This window comes from Syzygium oleosum, unplaced genomic scaffold (genome assembly GCF_021117445.2).
Source record: "Syzygium oleosum isolate NSW1041296 unplaced genomic scaffold, Sole_v2.1 Sole_v2.04, whole genome shotgun sequence".
NCBI classification, from domain to species: domain Eukaryota; kingdom Viridiplantae; phylum Streptophyta; class Magnoliopsida; order Myrtales; family Myrtaceae; genus Syzygium; species Syzygium oleosum.
In genome coordinates this window covers 11,364,402-11,386,070 of record NW_026607488.1, presented here as the reverse complement: position 1 = coordinate 11,386,070, position 21,669 = coordinate 11,364,402, and the positions used below count along the sequence as shown (strand labels likewise).

At 41.6% G+C, this 21,669-nt stretch overlaps 1 protein-coding gene across 1 annotated transcript; it reads right to left on the bottom strand.

The window, feature by feature from the left end:
• Positions 1-1,978: 1,978 nt before the first annotated feature.
• On the bottom strand, positions 1,979-8,702 carry LOC115679402 (4-coumarate--CoA ligase 2-like). Its single transcript, XM_030602990.2, has 5 exons — positions 7,535-8,702; positions 6,112-6,310; positions 3,236-3,449; positions 3,010-3,112; positions 1,979-2,135 (listed from the first exon to the last, which is right to left on the bottom strand). Exons 1-5 carry the CDS (start codon positions 8,537-8,539, stop codon positions 2,016-2,018), a joined length of 1,641 nt encoding a protein of 546 aa, XP_030458850.1. The 5' UTR covers positions 8,540-8,702; the 3' UTR covers positions 1,979-2,015.
• Between the last annotated feature and the right edge of the window lie 12,967 nt (positions 8,703-21,669).

Below are 21,669 nucleotides of genomic sequence, written 5' to 3'. Positions count from 1 at the left end.
GCCCCTTCGCATTTGGACGTTGTGCGTGATACGTAATAGCAACGATCAGTTTAGATCCTATTGATTGATTCATAAGAAATCACCCCTCCTTCACGATCACATCCTCAAGTTGTTACTCAAAGTAGTCATTTGGGAGATTTGGCCACATGGACGGACTTGGCCCATACGCAATTGGACAATGGCGAGGAATGATTGTCGAGTCGAGAGAGTTGAGACAAGATTCAGCACTGAGCCGGTTTTCAGGATGATGAATGGGGTAGGAGTGAACCAAACTACATATCTAGCCGAAGAAGTATTGTTGAACGACACAGGTTAACATTGCAGAGGACATCATTTAAATGTGGGAATTTGTGACTCCTATTATCTCGCGTATCATATTGGCAAGACTTTCTTATGTTATTCACAAGTAAAGACACCCAAATAGCTACCATTTCACATGGTTACTAGAGTAAATCTTTTGAAGACTTGACCCACGCAGAACATGTTGGGTTGTTTCAACGTGAATAGGATGACATGAATGAAATTGGAAGTCAAAATTCACTCAAATTTGACAAAAGATAAAAATTCAATTGGAAGCCATCATATGGTAGGCCAATTGCCAATTTTTCACGCGACTGGGCACTCAAAGTTAGCCAATTAGGCTCGTGAGCTACTTGGTCCAACTATTTTGGGACGTGATGCTTTACTTGTCATGATTAGGGGTGAACAGTTTTAGATTCTATACAGGTTTCACCTAGAACCTATCCGTTAGAACTCTTCCATATCTTTTGAAACCTGAAACTTACCATGCATACCTTGAAACTAGGTCGGTTCTAGGGTCTACCCAAGTTCTACTTTTAATGATAACTACTTGCTGCTATAATCCATTGACCATAACCTATATTTAGCCATACAAAGAATATGAAACATTAACAAAGTAAAAGTCTAAGTCATGAAATGAAAGCTCAAACTAGTGATTCCAGATTATGCACTTATTATCGGATGCCATGAAATGCCGCGGAATCACATGAAGACATATACCAAGAAAAATACAAAAAACTTATTCTGATGAACTTGGAATCTGTCCGTCAAAACAAATTCTCCAATTTGTAGGGCTTGAAACTTATACTGCATACCATGGAACCAAGAACTAGAAAGGTTCCCATTGGTCTGGTTTTTCAATTTTCGGTTCTACTCCGAAACCATGCTCACCCCTAGTAACGATAACCTCAAAACTTGTAACTTTAGAGAAAGAATTGAGTCAAGCCAAATTTGCCAGTTGAGCTCGAGCTCCTGTAGCTCAGAAGAAGCATCGTCAATTTCAAATCCCAAGGATTTCTTCTATTTGGGCCTAGTAGAATTGATTTCGTTTTTATATATACTGGTCCTAGCTCACTCCACCGGTATCAAAGCAATTTAGAGGCCCTCATAATTTTGGTGGGAAAATTCATCTCAGTCCTAATTTTGGTGGCCCGAATGATTTTTGTCTTTACTTCGGCCGGCCGATAAAGGCTGCTTAGCTCTTTGTCCAAGGACGATTCAAGTCCCTGCGTATACAACTGGTGAACTTAGCTGATACATTTTCTATCATAATTTGACTAATTTTTTTTCCCTCAAGTGTCTTCAATTATCTACGCTTCACCGGTAGTGATTCTACACAATTGTACAATCGTAATTTAATGAAGAGCAAGACACCCACATTTTTCCAAAATCATAAACATCGACATCGACACGTTAATATTTTCGAAGTTCTTCCAATCTTGTAATTCATCAATCTCAAAGCATGTTGTACACTATATTGTGATGTCCGCAATTAATATACATTAAAAAAAACCCGAAAAAATAGCCTTAAGCACTTGTCTAATTCGGACTTGAAACAATAAATACATTACAATATCATGAAAAGTCAAATCATTTACATGTGTCTTTCCCCCCCTCCATTTTTGGCCCCTCCAAAGAGGTTCTATTCATTTCACCTACCGCGGGTTTAAGCAAAGTACAAGGGCATGGTCGAAAAAAGAAAAGGTCGTGAGATATTAATCATAAACACCAGAGGCCAACTTTGCTCTTAGGTCCTTCCTCAAGATTTTGCCGGTGGGGGCCTTCGGAATTGCGTCCGTGAAGAAAACCCGATTGATTCTCTTGTAATACACGACCTGTAGGAAGCAATAAAAACCATGTCCTCAGTCTTAATACTTCTAAATTTCATCGTTGCAACAGTTACAACGGTTAAAATAGGTTTTTATAAAAGTGTCAGATAAAATGTTTCCTAGCCGTAACTGGCCGCCGGATGAAACTGTTTCACCCGATTTTAACATGTATTGTGGAATGAAAATGGAAACATACCTATGGTACAACATACTTAAATATGAACTTCAATAGTACTAAACAATTTTAATCATTTCAAATACAAACTCCAAAACCCTAAAAATGGAAATACTTGTTCATTTCCTCGTTTAGAGCCTCCATGTGTTCAGAAGGAATTAGAATTTTGCAATCATAGATTAGTCAACCCTTCATGTTGGAGACAGATCGAGTTAAAAAAAATGGAAATTAGATGAAAAGTGGATGTTGGACAGCTATGGAGAACCTACATAATCGGCGAATAGTCAACATCTAATGCACCCCCCCCCCCCCCCTCTAGACACATTATAGTTGGCAGGGAATTTAATTTGGGGTCGGTCCACAATAATTCAAAAAGTGCATTTTCTTTATGGCAAATCATGATTTAAAATAGGGGAACTACCTAACTTTCCCCCCATGAGTATTTGGTCAAATCAAACCCAGTGCTGGCCGATAAGCAACTAACCTCAGCGTGCCCTAACATCTATGCATGGGAACATTATTCCAAAAAGCATATTTTTGAATATAGTCGGTCAAAAATAGACCAAAAAAAAAATTTTGTAGCCAGTAAATTTCTAACTCAGTCCCATGTGAATGTCTTAATTGAAGAGACATATCTATAACTTCACCAAAAATAAAATTCAATTGGTGAAAGAATCGACACTTCTAAAGAGAAATCTGATATACCTGCTTTGAAATGTATTGCTTGATTTCGTCTTCAGTGATTATGGAACCATTGGATTTCACCACGAATGCCACAGGAACCTCACCGGCAGCCTCATCCTTCATCCTGATAATTCCCAAAAAGAAAATATAAATTTTATAAGAAATATATATATGTTTATATCCCGAAAATTTTGTACTAAACTTGCGAAAATATTGGACACCATGCGGTCGAGCGTAGGACACTTACGGTACAACGGCGGCATCCGAAATATTTGGGTGTGCAATCAGCATTGCCTCTAGCTCGGCCGGAGCGACTTGGTTGCCCTTGTACTTGATGAGCTCCTTCAGCCGGTCGACGATGAAGAGCTCGTTGTCATCATCGATGTAGCCGATGTCGCCGGTGTGCAGCCACCCTTCTTTGTCTATGGTTCTCGCGGTCGCCTCGGGGTCGTTCAGATAACCTGAAGACAGAAAATAATAACGACGTCGGACCACTAAACATTGTCCACAATGACAAGGCTATTAAAGTGTGTGCCAAAAATCATTCACAGGTGACCCAACAAGGCCCCCCGCTTTTCTAACACCAATGATTCTTCACGTTAGTGCTTCGACGTAGGTGAGGGTGTCTTTGTAAATGTGCTCAAGATAAAATAATTATATAATTCTTCATGGTTTATTGAATATATAATGCATCCAGTGAACTTGGGTTAAATCTAAATATACCCAATAATCTTTTTTCAAGAATTAAATGTTCTGGGGCATTTTTATTACCTACATTAAGCAATTTAAACCACGATTCCTTAGGTTATGTATCGTTGAACAACCTTTTGTTCATACATCATGATGACAAGATGAGTTAAAATCAGAGGAATACTTAAACCAAAATCATGCAACTGAATAAGTAGTGCACAAAATTATATGAGATAAACTCACTCTCCAATGCCCGCATTTGATGCAAAATCTATGAAATTATTGCAATCAATGATGATGAGTGTCTTTCTATGCTCCTATGATCCACTTATGTCGCTATTTATAAACAGAAATGCAATGACTTCCCATGTGTCCTGCTGGATGGATACCCACTTGAAAAGTAAATCCAAAAAAGAATCTTCACTAATTGCTTCTTGTTTTGAGTTATATACTAATTAACTAGTGGATATAGAAAATAAAAAAAGTGGGTCCAACATGACAAAATTGATTTTAAATTAATCGTCAATAACATTTTCTCAAATCACTAAGTAAATTAGAAATACCGAATTCCGGCTACTTCTTAATCCGCATTGTGATGTAATAAACAAAACGTTAATTGAGATTTTGATGGTCGCTTGGACCATCTTACTTTAGGCTTCTAGATGATCATCATTAAGAAGTCAATTTCTTTGGTTTCAAAAGAGAAAAGGACTATTCAGGCCCCTCTTGATCCTCTCTCCCACCAACTCCCGTTTGCCACAAGTCAAGCTAATCCCATTATTCGCTTTTTTTTTTTTGTCCGAAAAGTCAAAGTTTGCAATGGTAGGGGAAATAAAAAAAATTACAATTGGAATTATTAAATATATTAGAAGAAAATATTGGCCGGAATTTTCAGCCACTTCTTGGTGTCATTGTAAACCTTTCGTATCTCCGTTTTGCTAGTAAACTACCCATGGGCTGACTCTTTCAATATTTAGGATTTTCCCCAATTTTTTTTCCAGGATCGGAAAATTGCCCGAGCACTCAATCAACCTCGGTGAATATGACTATCCTCTAATTCCCGAATTGGGTAATTATCGAAACACACAAGTACGTGTTCCTAGTACGTGGTGCTCTTCAAGAGATTATGCTCGAGTGTAGCCATTTGAACCAAGATAGGAAAGGTCTAGTTCGATTAGTCATATCTAAGGAGATAATTTCTTGGTAAAGACCCTAAAACCTCACGCATCATGAAGTCATAGACCCGATTGTTAAATATGATTAAACGCGAAGAAATCTTGCAAGAAGGACCTAAGGAAGTTATTGTCGCCCACGAGACCCGTCAAATTGAGAATCGAACCACTCATCATTAATTTTTGCGAAAATTCCAAAATGGTACCCCAAGTAGACTCATTTTCTCAAAATGATACCCGAAATGAATAGTGTCTCAAAACGGTACCCGAAGTGATCAAATCGTCTCAAATAAGAGCTTGAAGTGGTTAAATCGTCTCAAATAAGAATCTTTAGCCGGCTGGTGACTATTTCGTTCCCGGAGAAGGGGTATTTTAGTCAAAAAACATATAAGTATATATATTTTTATTTTTTTTCACTTTCCTTTTATTTTCCTTTTTCTTTTTTCTTTTCCTTTTTTCTTCTTCCCCGACGGTCATTGCGCGTGGCCGGCGACAGCCTCAGGCAAGGGCCCTCCCAGCCCGCGCCGGCGTCAGGCGAGGGCCACCCTAGCCTAGGCTGGCGAGGATCGCCCTCGCCCTCACCGGCGTTAGGCAAGGGTCACCCACGCCAGCCCAGCCGGATCTGGCGAGGGTTGCCTTCACCGGCATCGAGCGAGGGCCACCCTCGCCTGGGGCGGCGAGGGTCGCCCTCGCCCTTGCCAGCGTCGGGCGAGGGTTGCCCTCGTCGGATCTAGCGAGGGTTGTCCCCGCCCACCCAGCCCAAGCGAGGGGACCCTCGCTCGATGCCAGATAGGGCGGCCCTCGCCCAACACTGACATGGGCTAGGTGGCCCTCGCCCAACATCGGTGAGGGCGGTCCTCGCCTATGGCCATCGCCAGCCATGCACAGTGACCGCCGAGGAAGAAGAAAAAAAGGAAAAGAAAACGAAAGTGAAAAAAAATAAAAAATATATGTACACTTATGTGTTTTTTGACTAAAATACCTCTTCTTCGGCAACAAAATAGTCACTGACTGGCCAAAGGTCCTTATTTGAGACGATTTGGCTACTTTAGGCCCTTATTTGAGACGATTTGGCCACTTCAGGTATCATTTTGAGACAATGTTCACTTCAGGTACCATTTTGAGAAAATGAGTCCACTTAAAGTACCATTTTGGAATTTTCCCTTAATTTTTTTTATATTCCTTTTTCAACGAGACCATCAAGAAAAGAGGGAAAGAAACTTGGAATATGGAAATGGCGGGTGGTGTCGATGATGCGTACCTTTCATGATCTGGTGACCCCTGATGCAAATCTCGCCGGCCTGGTTCCGGGGGAGTGAAGCGCCAGTCTCCGGGTCGACAATCTTCATCTCGGCGTTCCTCACGACGGTCCCGCACGCGCCCGACTTGATCTCGAACGGCTCCTTCGCAAATGCCAGGCACATTGCCAGCACCGGGCCCGCCTCCGTCATCCCATAGCCCTGCGCATTTTTCGCATATCGCATAATTAGAAAGAAAGAACACTAATAAGATTCACAAAGCTTTTATTCTATGCATAGTTGGCATAGCTAATAAGTGCACGCAAACAGAGTTTAGATGATAATGTATGATAAAATTTCCATTCTTAGTTTCTGTCTACCGAGTCATTTTTATAAGCGGCATAAAAAATGACAAATTAGGAAATAACTTTACTATTACTAATTACTGATTATTTGCATGAGCTAGGTTTATGGCAATGCCCCAAGCGGGGGCAGTTTCCCAATGGTAATTAATAGGGTAAATGATGGGGATGGATCGATTTATTTGGTATGTGATCAATGAGCAGTAACTGTCTCATTTATTTCCCTCTCCTTGTTACTTTCAACTGCTCATCTCTGCCCTTGCATTTGGAGATTTGGTTGAATTGGCAATAGGGAAGGGACGACAAAGCTAGGGTTGACCCAAAAGTGGGGGATGTAACTGCTTTGACTCCAAAAAAGACTGAAGGGGCCATCGATGGACTACCCATTTAAAGATCTAATTAGTGGAGGTTGCCTCTTTGAACCTCGAATCGCGCTAGGGATAGATCTAAATCCCGTTTCGGATTCGTGCGTCTATGGCGGGATCGAATATGATGTGCACATGATCTGCCATGCCTATCACATAGATGCGGAAGATACCCAGAAAAAGATGTATGTGAACCAAATTATTGCAGCAGGCTCTCTCTAACGCAGAAATTTTCCCACCTAACTACGGTAAAAACGTCTTCTTATGTTAAAACGGGTCCTACCCAAGAGAGGATAAGCATAAAACCACACCACGAGAAAGTCTTTAACTCCTAAAGCTTAAACAACACGGTCGTACACACTTGTCACCACTCTGACCAAGTTGCCTCCCTCCTGTCACAACATGTCCAGTCGATGGAAAATATACCTTACACATAATTAAAAGAAGAATTAGAATCTACGTTCTTGTCTCATTTTGAATAACTATACTACAAAAAATTCTAGGAGCCCACGTCTTTACCGGGTGCTGAAAGATTTCGATCGCGGACCCAGTTCAGAAATGAAACTTCCTATTCAGGTCGCGTGATTTTGGCCGATAATTATGGTTCCAAATCCAATTTCATCCGCCGTTCGACGATGCTATCGTACCACGCATTTATAAATCATAACTGTAGTAATATGTCGGGAGTATTAAAGCAAAGAGGAAGAGCGGATCTTCACCTGTCCGAGCGTGGCATTCGGCAGCTTGGCTCGCACGGTGTCCTCAAGCTCCTTCCCCATCGGGGCCGCGCCCGACTGGACCGTCCGGATCGACGAGAGGTCGTACTGGTCCACCTCGGCGCTCTTGGCGATGGCCAGCATGATTGGCGGGACGATGGGCAGGATCGTCACCCGGTACCGCTGCACGAGCTCCAGCAGCGCCACGATCTCGAACTTCTGCATGATCAGGATCGCCGCACCGACGCGGAGCGCGCAGAACATCACTGCGTTGAGGGAATATACGTGGAACAAGGGGAGCGCGCACAGGATCACGTCCTCCTTGTGTAAGTACAGGTTTGGGTTGTCTCCGTCAACTTGCTGCGCCACGCTGGTCACCTGGCCCCGGTGCGTGAGCATCACCCCCTTCGGAAGCCCCGTCGTGCCCGACGAATAGGGCAGCGCCAGGACATCGTCCGGGCTTATCTCCACCGCGGGGGCGGCATTCTCGTCCGCCCGCATCAATTCCGAGAAGTGCAGGCAGCCCTCCAGCGCGGCGTCGATGCACACGATCTTGACCCCATTCTCTTCCGCGAACGGCCTCACCTTCTCGGCGTACGCGGCCTGCGTGACCACCACCTTGGCCCGGGAGGCCAACGCCTGCTTCGCAATCTCCACAGGGGTGTAGAACGGGTTCGCGGTCGTGCTGATGGCACCCCGGCAGGACGCGCCGAGGAATGCGAACACGAACTCGGGGGAGTTCTGGAGGAGCAGCATGATCACGTCCCCCTGGCCAACGCCAAGCCCGTCCAGCCCTGCGGCGATCCGGCGGGACGTGAGCTCGACCTCAGCATACGTGTAGGTCTGGCCGGTGGCCCCATTGATGACGCAGGGGCGGTCGGCAAACTCGGAGAGGTGCTGGAAGCAGTAGCCGTGGAGGGTGAGGTCGTCGGGGATGTGGATGTCGGGGAGCTTCGAGCGGAAGATGAACTCGCGGGGCTGGTCCAGCGGCTTAGCCTCCATTGTCATGGCGGCGGAGGATGATTGGAGAGGGGTAGAGGGAGGGAGGGAGAGAGATTAGGAGGTGAGAAGGTGAGCGTTTGGTGGTGGCGCCTGTACCTTCCCTGAGGTTTGGTTTGAGTCTTGGGTTGCGGGTAATATACACGAGTCGGTGCGGGGTTAGGAGGGAGCTGGTGGACGAATTCCGGCCCTCTCGACAGGGGTATTTTGGTCATTTCACTCACTCGATCGGGACAGTGGGGGAGAAGATACATTGCAGCTACTGCCTGGGGGCCAGGCCAATAGGGCGCTGCCATGCGTCGCGAGAACTTATGGCGCACATGATAAGCATTATGTTTTTTTGTTTTTCAATTTTTCTGTTCTCAGGATTAGGTTTGGAACAAAAATTCGTTTGATGACGCAATTTCATTTTTCTATTACTGGATCAAATTTCTATTCCAGAAATAGGTTTTGAACAGAAATCAAAAATAAATTTGTTTTATTTTTCTATTTCTATTAAAAATAAAAACTATTATCATCACTTGCCCTCACTGCTAGCCAGCCGCCCACCTGCCGCCCCACCGTCTCCATCGGTCGCCTCTCGTAGCCGCTAACCGTTGTTCGTCCCCATCCGCTACCATCCTCCACTGCCGGCCACCTCCCGCCGTCTGTCTTCTCCGCTGCCCAAAGCCGGCTGTCTCCCACTATTGGCTGCCGCTGGTCGTCCTCTGCCGCCGCCCAACATTGGCCACCTCCCACCGCCACCTGCTTCCCATCGCCGCCCAACATTATCCACCTCCCGTCACCGCCCAACATCGCCCCACCTCCCATCGCTGTCCACCCACCGGTTGCCTCCCATCGTCGTTGTCCTCCATTGCCGATTGCCTACCGTCGCTCTCCTTCGCCGCCAACTACCCCGCCTCCGTTGCCCAATGCCAGCTACCTCTTGTCACTGCCTGCCTCCTATCGTCATCCTCCGCCGTTGTCCACTGTCCTCCTCCATTGCCCAATGCCAGCCACTTCCTGTCGCTGCCCGCCTCCCGTTGCTGGTCGCCTCCTGCCACCACCCACCGTCCCCCACCTCCGGCTCGCCGACCCCTCAAGAGGGAGAAATTTTATACTGTTATTAAACGAATTTCTATTTCAAAAATAGAAATTTTGTATCGTTATCAAACGTATATTTTAGCTCAGAACCTTATCATGGAGTAAAAATAAAAAAATATTTTAGCCAGAAATTAATTTTTAGAACAAAATAGTTATTATTCACGCCCTTAATTTGTGGCATCTTTGATTGTCGGGGTCGTGCGTACATGGCAAGATGTGATTGGAGGACGAGGAGAGAATATTGAGTGGGTCTCGAGGCATCACCTACCACACCTTGGGAAGGAAAGAAGGAAAGACAAAGATCATTGTTTTCCTCTTTCTTTCTTTTTTTTCCTTTTTTTCCTTCTTTTTTTTGCCCTTATGGAATTATTTAGTGCATGCCACGTTTTGACTTTGGCCAGCAATGCTGTGCCACGTAGGATTTCACCTACCGAAGCCGGCAGCCCCCCTCCCGAATCAGACGTTAATCCCACGTCACCCTGAGCGAGCCGGACATTCAAATATGGTATCGAATCAGACGTTCTTCTTCTTTTTTTTTAAAGGGTAGAAGGGTTCTACCCTTTCAAATTTTGATTGTGTTACTTCCGATCCGGTTCGCATGTAAGAAGCAGTGTTGAAATACTCATTGAGCCCGACAATATGATGGTTTCATTTCCCGTTCAATCTCGAAAAACAGTAGGTTCGATCCTTATTCACCACATTCCGTTTTCTATCGTTAAATATAGTCAAGGCTCATTAATCACAGTACAAATATGAATCGGCCCGATTGGACACGCATTTAAAAACATTCGAACCAATCTTATCTCATCAAGTTGTTCTTTCCTAATATGGTGATGAGATATCATTGCGGATACATGACGCGTGCATGCGTTATTTGGACATTTAGTGATTCTGCTTAGATCGAATAAAACGAAATCAGCTTCAGACAAAACAGTGATATTTAGACAATGGCCAACGACGTTGCGCCACGTAGGACTTCACCTACCAATGACCTAGACGGAAAGTGTGGGTCATGATTGAGCAGGACACCATCCGGCCTTCACCTACTACAACCTATATATACAGATAAATATAAATACAAATATATATTTGTGTTTTTTTTTTTTTGGTTCGGATACTAGAACTGCTATTTGATAACGTGATTTCCGTTTGATTTCAAACCCCAATCTCTCTACCAAGCAGGGTCGCGTTCCAATTGGCCTTCGATTGCTATATGATAATGGGCCTTTTGTTTGCTTTGTGGGAGTGACGCTTTCGTGACGCAGCTTTAAGACCCGGTTTTATTTGGTTGAAAAGATCAACTTTTTTATTTTATAATTTTTCTTTCTAATTTGGAGCTAATTTTTAGTGGGATAGGTCCGTCTGAAGTTTGATGAATAGGTGAATGGGGCCACAAGTGATGCACGCATTTTCCTAATGGCCACCAACCTTGTAGGACTTTGACCATTGCTATGCTAACAACCTGTGAGAATATTTGAACAGGTAAAACCCTTCTGCCTCGCGAATGGGTGGACTTCATCCTCCTCGATCTCTCTCAATTGTTTATGATTGTTTCAGTTGGGTCAACTGAATTTCGAGTTTACTCGTTCTTCGATGCGGTAAACAAAATAACATGTGATGGGTAGAGTGACGCGGGCCTGAATCCCCTAAAAAATCATCAACTTTAGGTTCGCCTGAACCTTTTTTATTGTCTGAAAAAGCCCAAACTGTCGTTCTAGTCTCAAATCTATCCACACATTAAAAAATCGTCACTAGTTTAGTCGATATAATCAACATTGGGGTCAATTAGAGGTTTATTATCGGAACCCACATCTTTGTCAAGACTCTCGCCTTTATATGAAACAACAGCAACCTCCTGATGTTGATAATCTTGAAGAAGTCAATGGTGACTCTTGGACGCGTGGGCAGATTTGAGACCATAGTGAAAATTGGTGATTTCTTTTTCAAACAATAAAAAGGGGAAAATTATCCAAAATGTCAAAAACATATTATTTAGTGATAAACATTTTAATTGTGTCAATTGAATCCTAAACATTTTCACTTTTGTCAATTGAGTTCATCCAACTAATTTTAATCGAATTGCTGACGTGGACGCATGGCCGTCTTATGTGGCATAAACGGTGTTGAAAAGAAAAAAAGGGAAAAATAAAAAAATTAATAAAATATTGAAAAAAAATTAAAAAATTATTAAAAATTGCCCACGTAAGCACCGGTCGTACCACGTAAGATGGCTAGCATCCACATTAGCAATTGGATCAAAATTGGCCGAATGAACTTAATTGGCAAAAAGTTAAAATATTTAGAACTCAATTGTCACAATTAAAAGGTTTAAAACTAAATTCGCAAAAGTGCAATAAGTTTAGGATTTTTTGGAAAAGAAATTTCAAAAAAAAGATTAAGGGCAGAATTGGAATTAGAACTAAAATTTGAGTTTTTTGGGGGATTAGCCCAAGTGACATATATGACTTGAGAGATTTTGTGGATATTATCTCTTTATGTACTTACGGCCCTACTAGCTAGTTCAAAGAAATAAATATATAGATAGATTCTTTTTATGAATGATGTGATGGATAGAGCCAATCAGAGTTTAGAATTAGTTAGAAACTACGTGGAAACTTATGCTTTTGAGGGGTACATAATGTGTTGCATTATTTTTTTCATATGTGAGCAACATAGTCCATTAGAATAAGCTAGGATGACAACTTCCCTTGCTCCACTGGTCCTAAATTTATCCTATTGGAAATTTTGGTTTGTGGGGCTGTATTGACAAGTTGTGGGGATTGAACCCTGCACTTCCCCGTTCTGTTTCAAAACGGTGGCCACTAGGGCATCACCATATTGGTTGCTATATTATTTAATTGGGAAAATTACTAATAAAGTCTTAAGCATATTGTACTTGTGCCAATTCAATTAGTTGGAAGGATTCAACTGGTGAATTGTCAAAAGGTTTAGAACTGAATTTTCTTCACCCCTTCATACTTTTTTGGAGGAGCGATATGTAGTGGACCACAACACAAATTGTTAGAGTCGAATGGGTAACTTAGTCTCTTTGTGGACCACTAACGGAGTGAGGCCCATGTGTCACGGTCCCAAAGTTTCCCATGCACAAAGAACTATGTACGATCCAAGAAGACCGGGCTAGTCTCCTTGGATTTCCGCAGACCTCTAGAATATTCCTAGGCTTGGGCAATACGGTAAATGCACCATGTTCTAGAGAGTTCTTGTCTTAAATGTCCGTAATTGGTAGATGAGGAAATGCAATATCGGCCGTTAGATCTAGAGTTAAACAATGGTGGTAATGAGAGGGACTCTTGTATAAATATGAGTGCCCTTCCCCTCATTTGTATCAATGCAACACTTGAGTAATAGAAAACTTTCTATCCCATAATTTCTCTCTCTAAAAACTCTTTCTTTCTATGGTCCAGGTGAGCCAGCAATCAATCCTTTAGAAGAAGGCTTAGCTTAGGGGCTCGCCGCACGGTCCTGATCCCAATCAATCGGCCAGTGACACAAACATCACTTCATTTTATAGTTACATCTACGCCCCTTTCAAGTATCGTGTTGTTACAATGGTCAGGCACTTACCATTTCTCACTGAGCTGAGTTGGATTGGTTCTCATCAATCTGAACTAATTAAAATCCCTATGGATTGATTAGTCCAGGCAAGAGTGGGAGTTTCCTAACATAACCATGCCGGAGCAAGGAATAGATGCTTTGATTGCAAAAAACATTGCATTCTTTTGGTGCATTCGTTTCATGGAAAATGAAAGATTTGAAAAACATTTTCCTACAAATGATTACTTATATTATTTAAAAACGTGAATGAATAAAAAAAATTTCATCGTTCATGAAAATATTTAGACATAAATTGTTATCAATAATGAAAATACTTTCAATGACTAATTATTTTAGGCGATATATTTTCAGAATTTTTTTTAAAATCATTCATGTTCTGCGAAATAAACGCTTGTCTTTTTATTCCTCATGGTATAAAATCGTTCGCGAACTTCAATCGTCAAATGTAAGTGGGTAAGCGGTTTTGTAGGAACTTTTTGGGCATGCCCCTTTTTACGTACATGTCATCCTAGAGTCGCACTACTCCTCTGCATGCAAGCCTTGTGTCTCGGCAAGAGCGTTTGGAAATGAGCTTTTGTCCCATTGCTCCCGTGCAACAGTTCACCAGCAAATCTTGAAGCCAGCGAAGAGCTTTAGTGCTTCGAAACCCCAAAAATGCTTCCAATTTTTTGGCCCGTTGAAAATTGTGGTCAAATGATGAATGTAGTAAGACTTTCCAAAGCATTTTGTTTTCTAAACTGGGGTGTTCAGTTTGATCTGGACTGGTTACCCGAGTCGAATATCGAGTCTAAAAGTCCTATTGGTCTTGTCCATGATTTGGTAAACACTAAATTGTGCACGTGAGAAAAGATTGTTTGCGGGCTCTAGTTGGGGGGAAAAGTGTTAGAAAAGTTATAAACCTATTGCATTTGTGCTAATTTAGTCATAAACCTTTTTTTGTGCCAAATTAGTCCTAAACCTTTTTCTTTTCTTTTCTTTTCTTTTCTTTTCTTTTTTTTATTCCTTTCTTCTTCCTCCGGCCAGTTGCCGCTGGCGAGCCTCGCTGGCCCTGGCCTCCAGCTAATTGCGGGACTGGCGACCTGCTGGAGGAAGAAGAAAGTAAAAGAAAAAAAAATATTTAAAAATTTTAAAAATTCAAAAAATATTAAAATATTATTAAAAGTTGTCCACATCAATAAAATCCGGTCAAAATTAGCCGGAATGACTGAATTGGCACAAAGATAAAATTTTTATGATTGAATTGGCACCAAAAAAAGGTTTAAGATTAAATTGGCACAAATGCCAAAGGTTTAAGACTTTTTCAACACTTTTCCCTCTAGTCGGGAGTAAGAAGGAAACAACTTGCGAGATAATCCCATAATTTGCATTTATGTTCTGGCAAGCTTAAGGGAGGTTAGCTAAGTCCCCATGTCCATGCATCCACGATTGGCTCTAATTGATGTGGCATGTAATTTTCGAGACATTGGGATAAAAGTCATTAGAAATGACAACTAAGTAAAGCCAGATTTAAATGCAATAGAGATCTAACTGAACTCAAAATGCAAATTTCGAAGGTGAAAAGAGGTTAAAAGCAACAGTGGCCTAAGGAGAGCTAACGAGGGTCGTCGACTCTAGCCTTTTCATGTTTGATGCTATTTTTATCAAATTATGTACATTGTTTTCAATAAAATTTCCATATCTTGACTCGTGACTCGGGAGAATCAAATTCCATTGAAGATAATCAACTCATAAGACCACCTCAAACCTCAGCAATCAACCAATCCCATTCGATACTTACGCAAGTTAAGGGAAATTTCGGCCATAACATGATCCAGTGACTCCACTGGGGAGAAGGTATCCAAGATGGAGTTTCCAAAAGATGAAGAAAGGCTGATTCGGCTATGTCAAGGCTAAAGGGTTGTCTCCTAATTAAGTGGCTTTCCAAGTTTGAGTATATCTCCAAGTTAATATGTCATTGGTCTGTTTCAATTGTAAGAATTCAAATAAAGTTGATAGTTATGAAAATTCTTCCCAAGTGAGTGATTTCATCGGTTCCTTGTCCAGCTCTTTGGTGGTGAACCTTAAAATTCTTCATTCTTGACTGAAGCCATGGTGGTGAACTCTTCTATTTCAAAGTTATTTTCCCTCAATCACACCAAACATTTTCATTCATTCCATCAAGCAGGTTCAGCATTCTCACGAATTCACCACGCATCACCCCATCAGTTAGGTAATGCAATTTCTTATCCAAGCCACCAAATTAGACTTTTGCATCCGCCTCTAGAAATAATGGAAGTGAAATACGAAATGCATACAGAAAGAGGTACAATCAGAGATACTCATTGGAGCAATAATTTGGAAGCTCATACATGGGTGAACTCTTTCTGAGACTTGTGCTCTAAAACTTTTCTATGAAGTGAGAAACTACAAGGGTGATAACTTATTTGTTGTGAGAGTATCTTTTTGAACACTCATATGCTGTTGTGGAATGATTAAGATCTCATTGGATCTCTACTAGCCAAACTAGTCATGAGGAAGCAATCTCTGAAGTAATATATGATTTTCCATAAAGAGGAGAGCTATGAATATAGAAAAAAAAATCAGTTTTAACTACTTCGGTTGCTATAAAAAGTGTCATAAATATACAACGATGGGGGGGGGGGGGGGGGGAAGCACTTCAGAAAAAAAAAAGGGCCTTTGTGGCTTTGGATGCATTGTTGCCATAGGAAAACGCAATAAATTTTGTTTTACTGTACTTCATTTGTGGCTTGCTCCGTCGCTTTTTTTTTAAGGCAACAAATTTGATACCAAAGGTGACGAACGACAAAGTTGGTCACCTTTGACACAAAATAAGATTGTCTTGCTCAAAGGCGATAAAACTCATTTTTTATAGTCATAGACCGGCCAAAGATGATAAATATTTGTCGCGTTTGTGAACCTATGGCAACAAAGATATCATTTCTTGCAATATGGTCAATTCTTAATGGTCCTGAATTCTCCCTCCCTCATACTATCATTCTCCACTTGTATTGTGTTTTGAAGAACAAGATCGGGAAAATGTCCTATGGTGCTCCTATCACGAAAACCATGCTTGCGAAGAGCATTACCAGTCCTGAAGAACTAAAGAAGGAGAAGTCAGTAAATTTGGAGATTGGGAATAGCAAATTTCAAGTCAATTTCCAAAGAATGGATTGGACATCATCATCGGGTTGCGAATAAAGGCATATCTTCATATCAGGTGAGTAGGAGTAACGTATCATGCCTCTGTCAATGACCTGGAAGGTGTTAATGACTTATACATCTCAGTTAATCATTAAACAAAAACGAAATAGCCATAAACCAGACTTGAAATTCGTTGCAAGAGGATTGAAGCTAAGTCACAACAGATTTTGCCGGTTTTGTTCAAACAGTCAGAAAAACAATTATTTGAAAGTGACAGCAGACTCCATATTGGGAAACCTTATTGTTGCCCGTAGGAACATACTGTACGGACAGCCTGGACCTTTATGATTGCTCCTATCAACACCCAACGGCTACTTGATCCGTCTAAAGCCTCTTCAATGGTTATATTGGAAGTGGAACGTCCATAAAAGAGGATCAAAGCAAGCTTAAGGGGGTGGCGGAAATTGAGAAAGCTTGCATTATGTTATTATCAACTTCTCTCTCAGGTGTACTAGTGTGCTATTATATGTTTGTGACTCTCTGCATAGAGAGTTCATCTTGCTCACTGTAATCAGTGATAAGAAAAGTGTACAAGTGTAAAAGTAGTGTTGGTGTATTGAGTGGGATCTATTAACTTTGGATTGAAGCGGCACTTGCTACATTGTTTACATCTCTTGAGATTACTAGGGAATTCTAGGTTGGTGTATTAATAGCGGGATCTATTAACTTTGGGTTGAAGCGGCACTTGCTACTTCATTTACATCTCTTGAGATTACTAGTGAATTCTAGCCTAGGTTGAGACTATTTGTGATAGAGAGTGGACGTAGGCTTGGTTATAAACTAAACTACTATATATCTGTGTGCAATATCTTCTATTTATTTAATATTGTAAATATCTATTTGATAGAAGTATCGTGCATATGATATTATCAATCTGTTTATATGTCAATTAAAGTTAAACTTGAAGTATTCCGCGAAAATTTATTAAAGTTCTTTTGAACAACCTATTCACCCACTCCCCCTTGACATTGTATAACCTCAACAATATCACCTTGCCATTTGTGGTCGATGCACTTAAGAATGACGATGTAATAAAGTTAACTAAGTTTTGAGGGCAAAGGCCAAAGGTACATATGCTTAAGCTTTACATGTTTATGAAGCAGATCTCGGATTCTCTAGGACTGAAACTACCGATATGACTAGACCACATGAAGATGGAGGAGGAGGAGGAGGAGGAGGACCATATCAATAAACTTCACACAATATCATATGGAGTAATCGCAAAATAATGTACTTTTGTGTTATGATGGATCTTTATTCATATGTAATGTTATCAAATTGATGGAAACTGTCGCGACCGACCTCCGATTTTTTAAACATCAAAAAACTGGGTCTAGCCTCGTATACGCTAAGTCTAGGTTTGGGATTTAATTTGAGCTCTCCCAAGCCCATACCATATCGCGACTTAGGGTTTAGGTTTTTAACCTGCAAGTGATTTTTATCTATGAGTCGTCATTAATCGGTTTGCGATGGGTTGATTAGAAACCCAAGTAAGGTGACGGGAAAAACAACCTACTCCTACGAACCAAAGATTAAATGAGTTCGGGAACTTGGTTACACTAGTCGAGTTATTAGTGCCCTTTCGGTACATTTTTACCCTGTTCATTTCTGAAAATGTTTATCAGGCAGTTTGGATTGATTTTTGGACCTGTCTCTTAACATGTTAGGTGATCAGGCGGGTGCGTAGACATTAAATTAACAATCAGCAGTTAAGATTATGTAGCCTAGGGTTCTAATCCTAACTAAGGATACAACATTTAGCATATAAGACAATTTATGCAACCATATAGTTAGGGAAAAAAACATGCATAATAGGAATGCAACATCAATTTATAAAACATCCAGATAATTTACATGATTTAGAAAATTATATAGAAATACTAATTTCTAAATTATTTCCTAATTATAAAAGAAAATAAAATTTCGAAATTTTTTTAAAATTTTTTTTAATTAAAAATAAAATATTAATATAATATTCAACCGGGTCGGGTAGGCGGATCCGGGTCGGTCAGAACTGACTCGGTCAATGGACCCGACTCATCTCGTTGACCCGGGTCGGATCTCCGGATCGGTTCAAAACCAACCCGGTCAATGGACCGGCCCAAAGCGTTGACCGGGTCAGATCTCCAGATCCGAACCGGGTCGAGAGGTCAACCCGGGTCTGGACCGGATCGGGCCCAGTTGGGGCCCGGTCCGATGAATATGGACAAAATAGGGTCGATTCGATCGGGTCGAACCGGCTTAGATGGCCTGCATACCGATCTGACCCGATCTGCAGGCCGGTCCAAACCGGTTCTCGGGTGCCTAAGGCACGCGAGAACGTCACCCGGCGAGATCCAGCGTCTCGCCGGCCCACCCAGACCAAATCCGTCCCGGATTTCACCTCCCGGGACCTCTACAAAGCTCCTTCAGCCACCCTGCTTGCCGTCCGGCCACCCGCTCGCCGACCGGTGACCAAAATCAAACCTGTTTCATTGGGACATTTTGTCGAACGCCTGGCGAGCACTACTTAAAAAAGGAACTTTCGACCTGTTTCGAGGCCTCGCTGTCCTCTAGCGACCTATCCTTACCTTTGGCGATGACGTATAGGCTGCGGGGAACGACGGCATGGGCCGGGATTCGCGCGAAATGGCCGGCACGAGTCCCGGCCGACCGGTGCACAAAAACAAGGGAAAACACGGCAATTGAAGAGGCCGATAAAGCTCACCGGTCGGCGGCGCGTCTAGGGTGGTCGTCGGCGATCTGCGGGCAGCGACGAGGTTGCTGACGTCCCCTGTTGACCTGCAAAACTCTCTCGGCTCGCTCTTTTTCCCTTAAATTCTCTCTCATCTCTCTCTCTCTTTTTTCGGTGCTCTGTTTTAGCTTCTCTGTGACTAGCGCTCTCCCGAAGATCGCCGGCCGATTTGCTGGCAACGGCGGGGCTAGCTGGCATCCTTTCTCCGCTTTTGCCGGCCCTGTCTTCTTTCTTTCTCTCTGGTTCTTCTCTTTGTCTCTCTATTTCTCTCTCTGTTTTTCTCTCAAAAATGGCCGCCGCTTTTCTCTCTTTCTCGTTGGCTTATATAGCCGACGCCGGTCGCTCACGTCTGTCCCCCATCTCCCCTCTTAATGTCCTGCACCGGCCTACGCCCCTTGAAGACTTTTGTGGCCATTTTAGGCCGGTGCAAGGGCTCTGTTCTGGTCGAGGGGAAAGAGACAGGAGGGAGAGGAATGAGGAAAGGAAGGAGGCCGGGAAAGGGGGCGAATGGGACTGGCCATGAATGCCAGTCCCTTGCCGTGCTCTCTTGGCCATCCTCTAGCTGATGGGGACGGCAGAGGAAGCTCGGCCGTTCAACGATTCGACGGCCAAGAGCAGGGCGAAGCAGAGGAGAGGCCAGCGGGGGAAGGGAAGGAGAAAGGAAGGAGCGGGGCTGGGCCAAGCCCAGCTCGCGAAGAGGTGGGAAAAAGAAAATGGAGTGGGCTAGGCCCGTGGCGAGGGGAAAAGAAGAGGGCTAGGTCAACCCGGCCTATTCCAATTTTTTTTTTATATATATTTTTAAATTTTTTGGTTTTTTTTTTTTAAAAAAGGTCATCATATATTTTCTAGCAATGTGACCGGTATAATGTACCGCACTAATAACCCTAAACATAATTTATCTAATAATTTTGTCAGTAATGAAGATACACTTAAACTCATAACTTTGACTTAAGAAATAATAATTTACATATAATAGAGAGATAGTACATGTAGTCTATAATTTTAAATAGTTGCCGTGTCGATTTACACATAATCTCACAAAAGATTGAGCAAAAGACCAAGAGCTTTCCAAACTTTGCGGAGCAAATAATTATTGAACACAATCGAAAATAATTATTCCAACATTGTTCTCTCAAACAAGAAAATCTCTAACTCAAAAAAGAGAAACTTGTCTATATATGCGCTATATATGTTTTGTCTTAACTTTTTGGTAAATATATCATCACAAATCAAAGTTTCCATGTGCTTCACTAAAAGAAGTGGCCAACGAAAGTCCTTTCACCAATGGTTAGATTTTTGGTTTTTAGAAGTGAATTGGGTTCCGTGGCGATTTGGATAGGAAACAATGAGTATGGATAAACTACGAACTAAAGATAATAACGAATAAAGAATCGACAAAGTAAATTGCAGAAAAATTGATAAGTGTGATTGATTGCGGATGCTTTACAATTGACTCTTCTTGGCCTTATATAGCCTTGTACAAAGTGTAACTGTCGAGAGCGGTTATAATTCGAATCACAAATTGTAACTACTCTCAAGATTTTAGGCCTTAACTTGATTTGTTGGTAACCCCACATTCTTATTCATAGGCGCTTACAATTTGGTTCGGTCTCTTTCGTGGATCTCGTAATCAGCCGTTACCCTTTCATCGTATGTCGATCTCCGATCCTTACCGATTCTCTCTCATTGATGACGAGTGGCCGATTTGTAGTGACAATCTGCAGCTGTCTTGTCGATAACCCACCATGGACCGTAACCGATCCATCAAAGCTTGAGTTATTTTTGGGTGTCAAAACCATGTAGGGTGTCGGATGGTGGAATTCAGATTCCAACAGTGGAGGACGGTATAATGATGCTATTAATAATATGACAACAAAATGGACAAACTCTCGGGCTTGTTTAATAAAGCTGAAAAATTAAATGTTGAAAATTTAAATACTGAATTTTACGAGTTGATAATTTTAAGTGCTAAAAATAGAACTAACAAGTTGTTTAGTTATAACTGAAAATTGATGACTGAATATAATTGATTTCTTGCCATGCATGGATTTGTGTGCATTATTGGTATGTTTTAGCAATTCAATTAGTAAGATTCTAATTGCTATCAATTACTTTTTCTACTTAATTCATTAATTAACCCCTTCCTCAATTACCACCATTAAGTTATTCTTTGACTTAATTGAATTTTTTGTAGTCACTGTTGATTGTGTTATCAAATAAGCTTAAAGTGCTAAAAAAAAATTATTTTTTATTTTTATTTTTAACACTTAATTATGTTATCAAATAGAATAATCAAGATAGTTGTTGACTAGTCCCACGAACATCTTACTTTCAAAATGGAATTTAAATCTATCATCAACCACTTCTTTTCCTAACCTAATTTGCATCTTTGAAGGTTCTTTCTCTCTCCACGGCCCGCACAAATTTTAAATACTTTTTCCTATGGTAAACACGCATTTGTGTGTGCTCTTTTGCTAATATATATAATATACGAATTCAATAGTTCACCCTTTTAAATTATTCGACAGTTGTCCCACAAAATTCT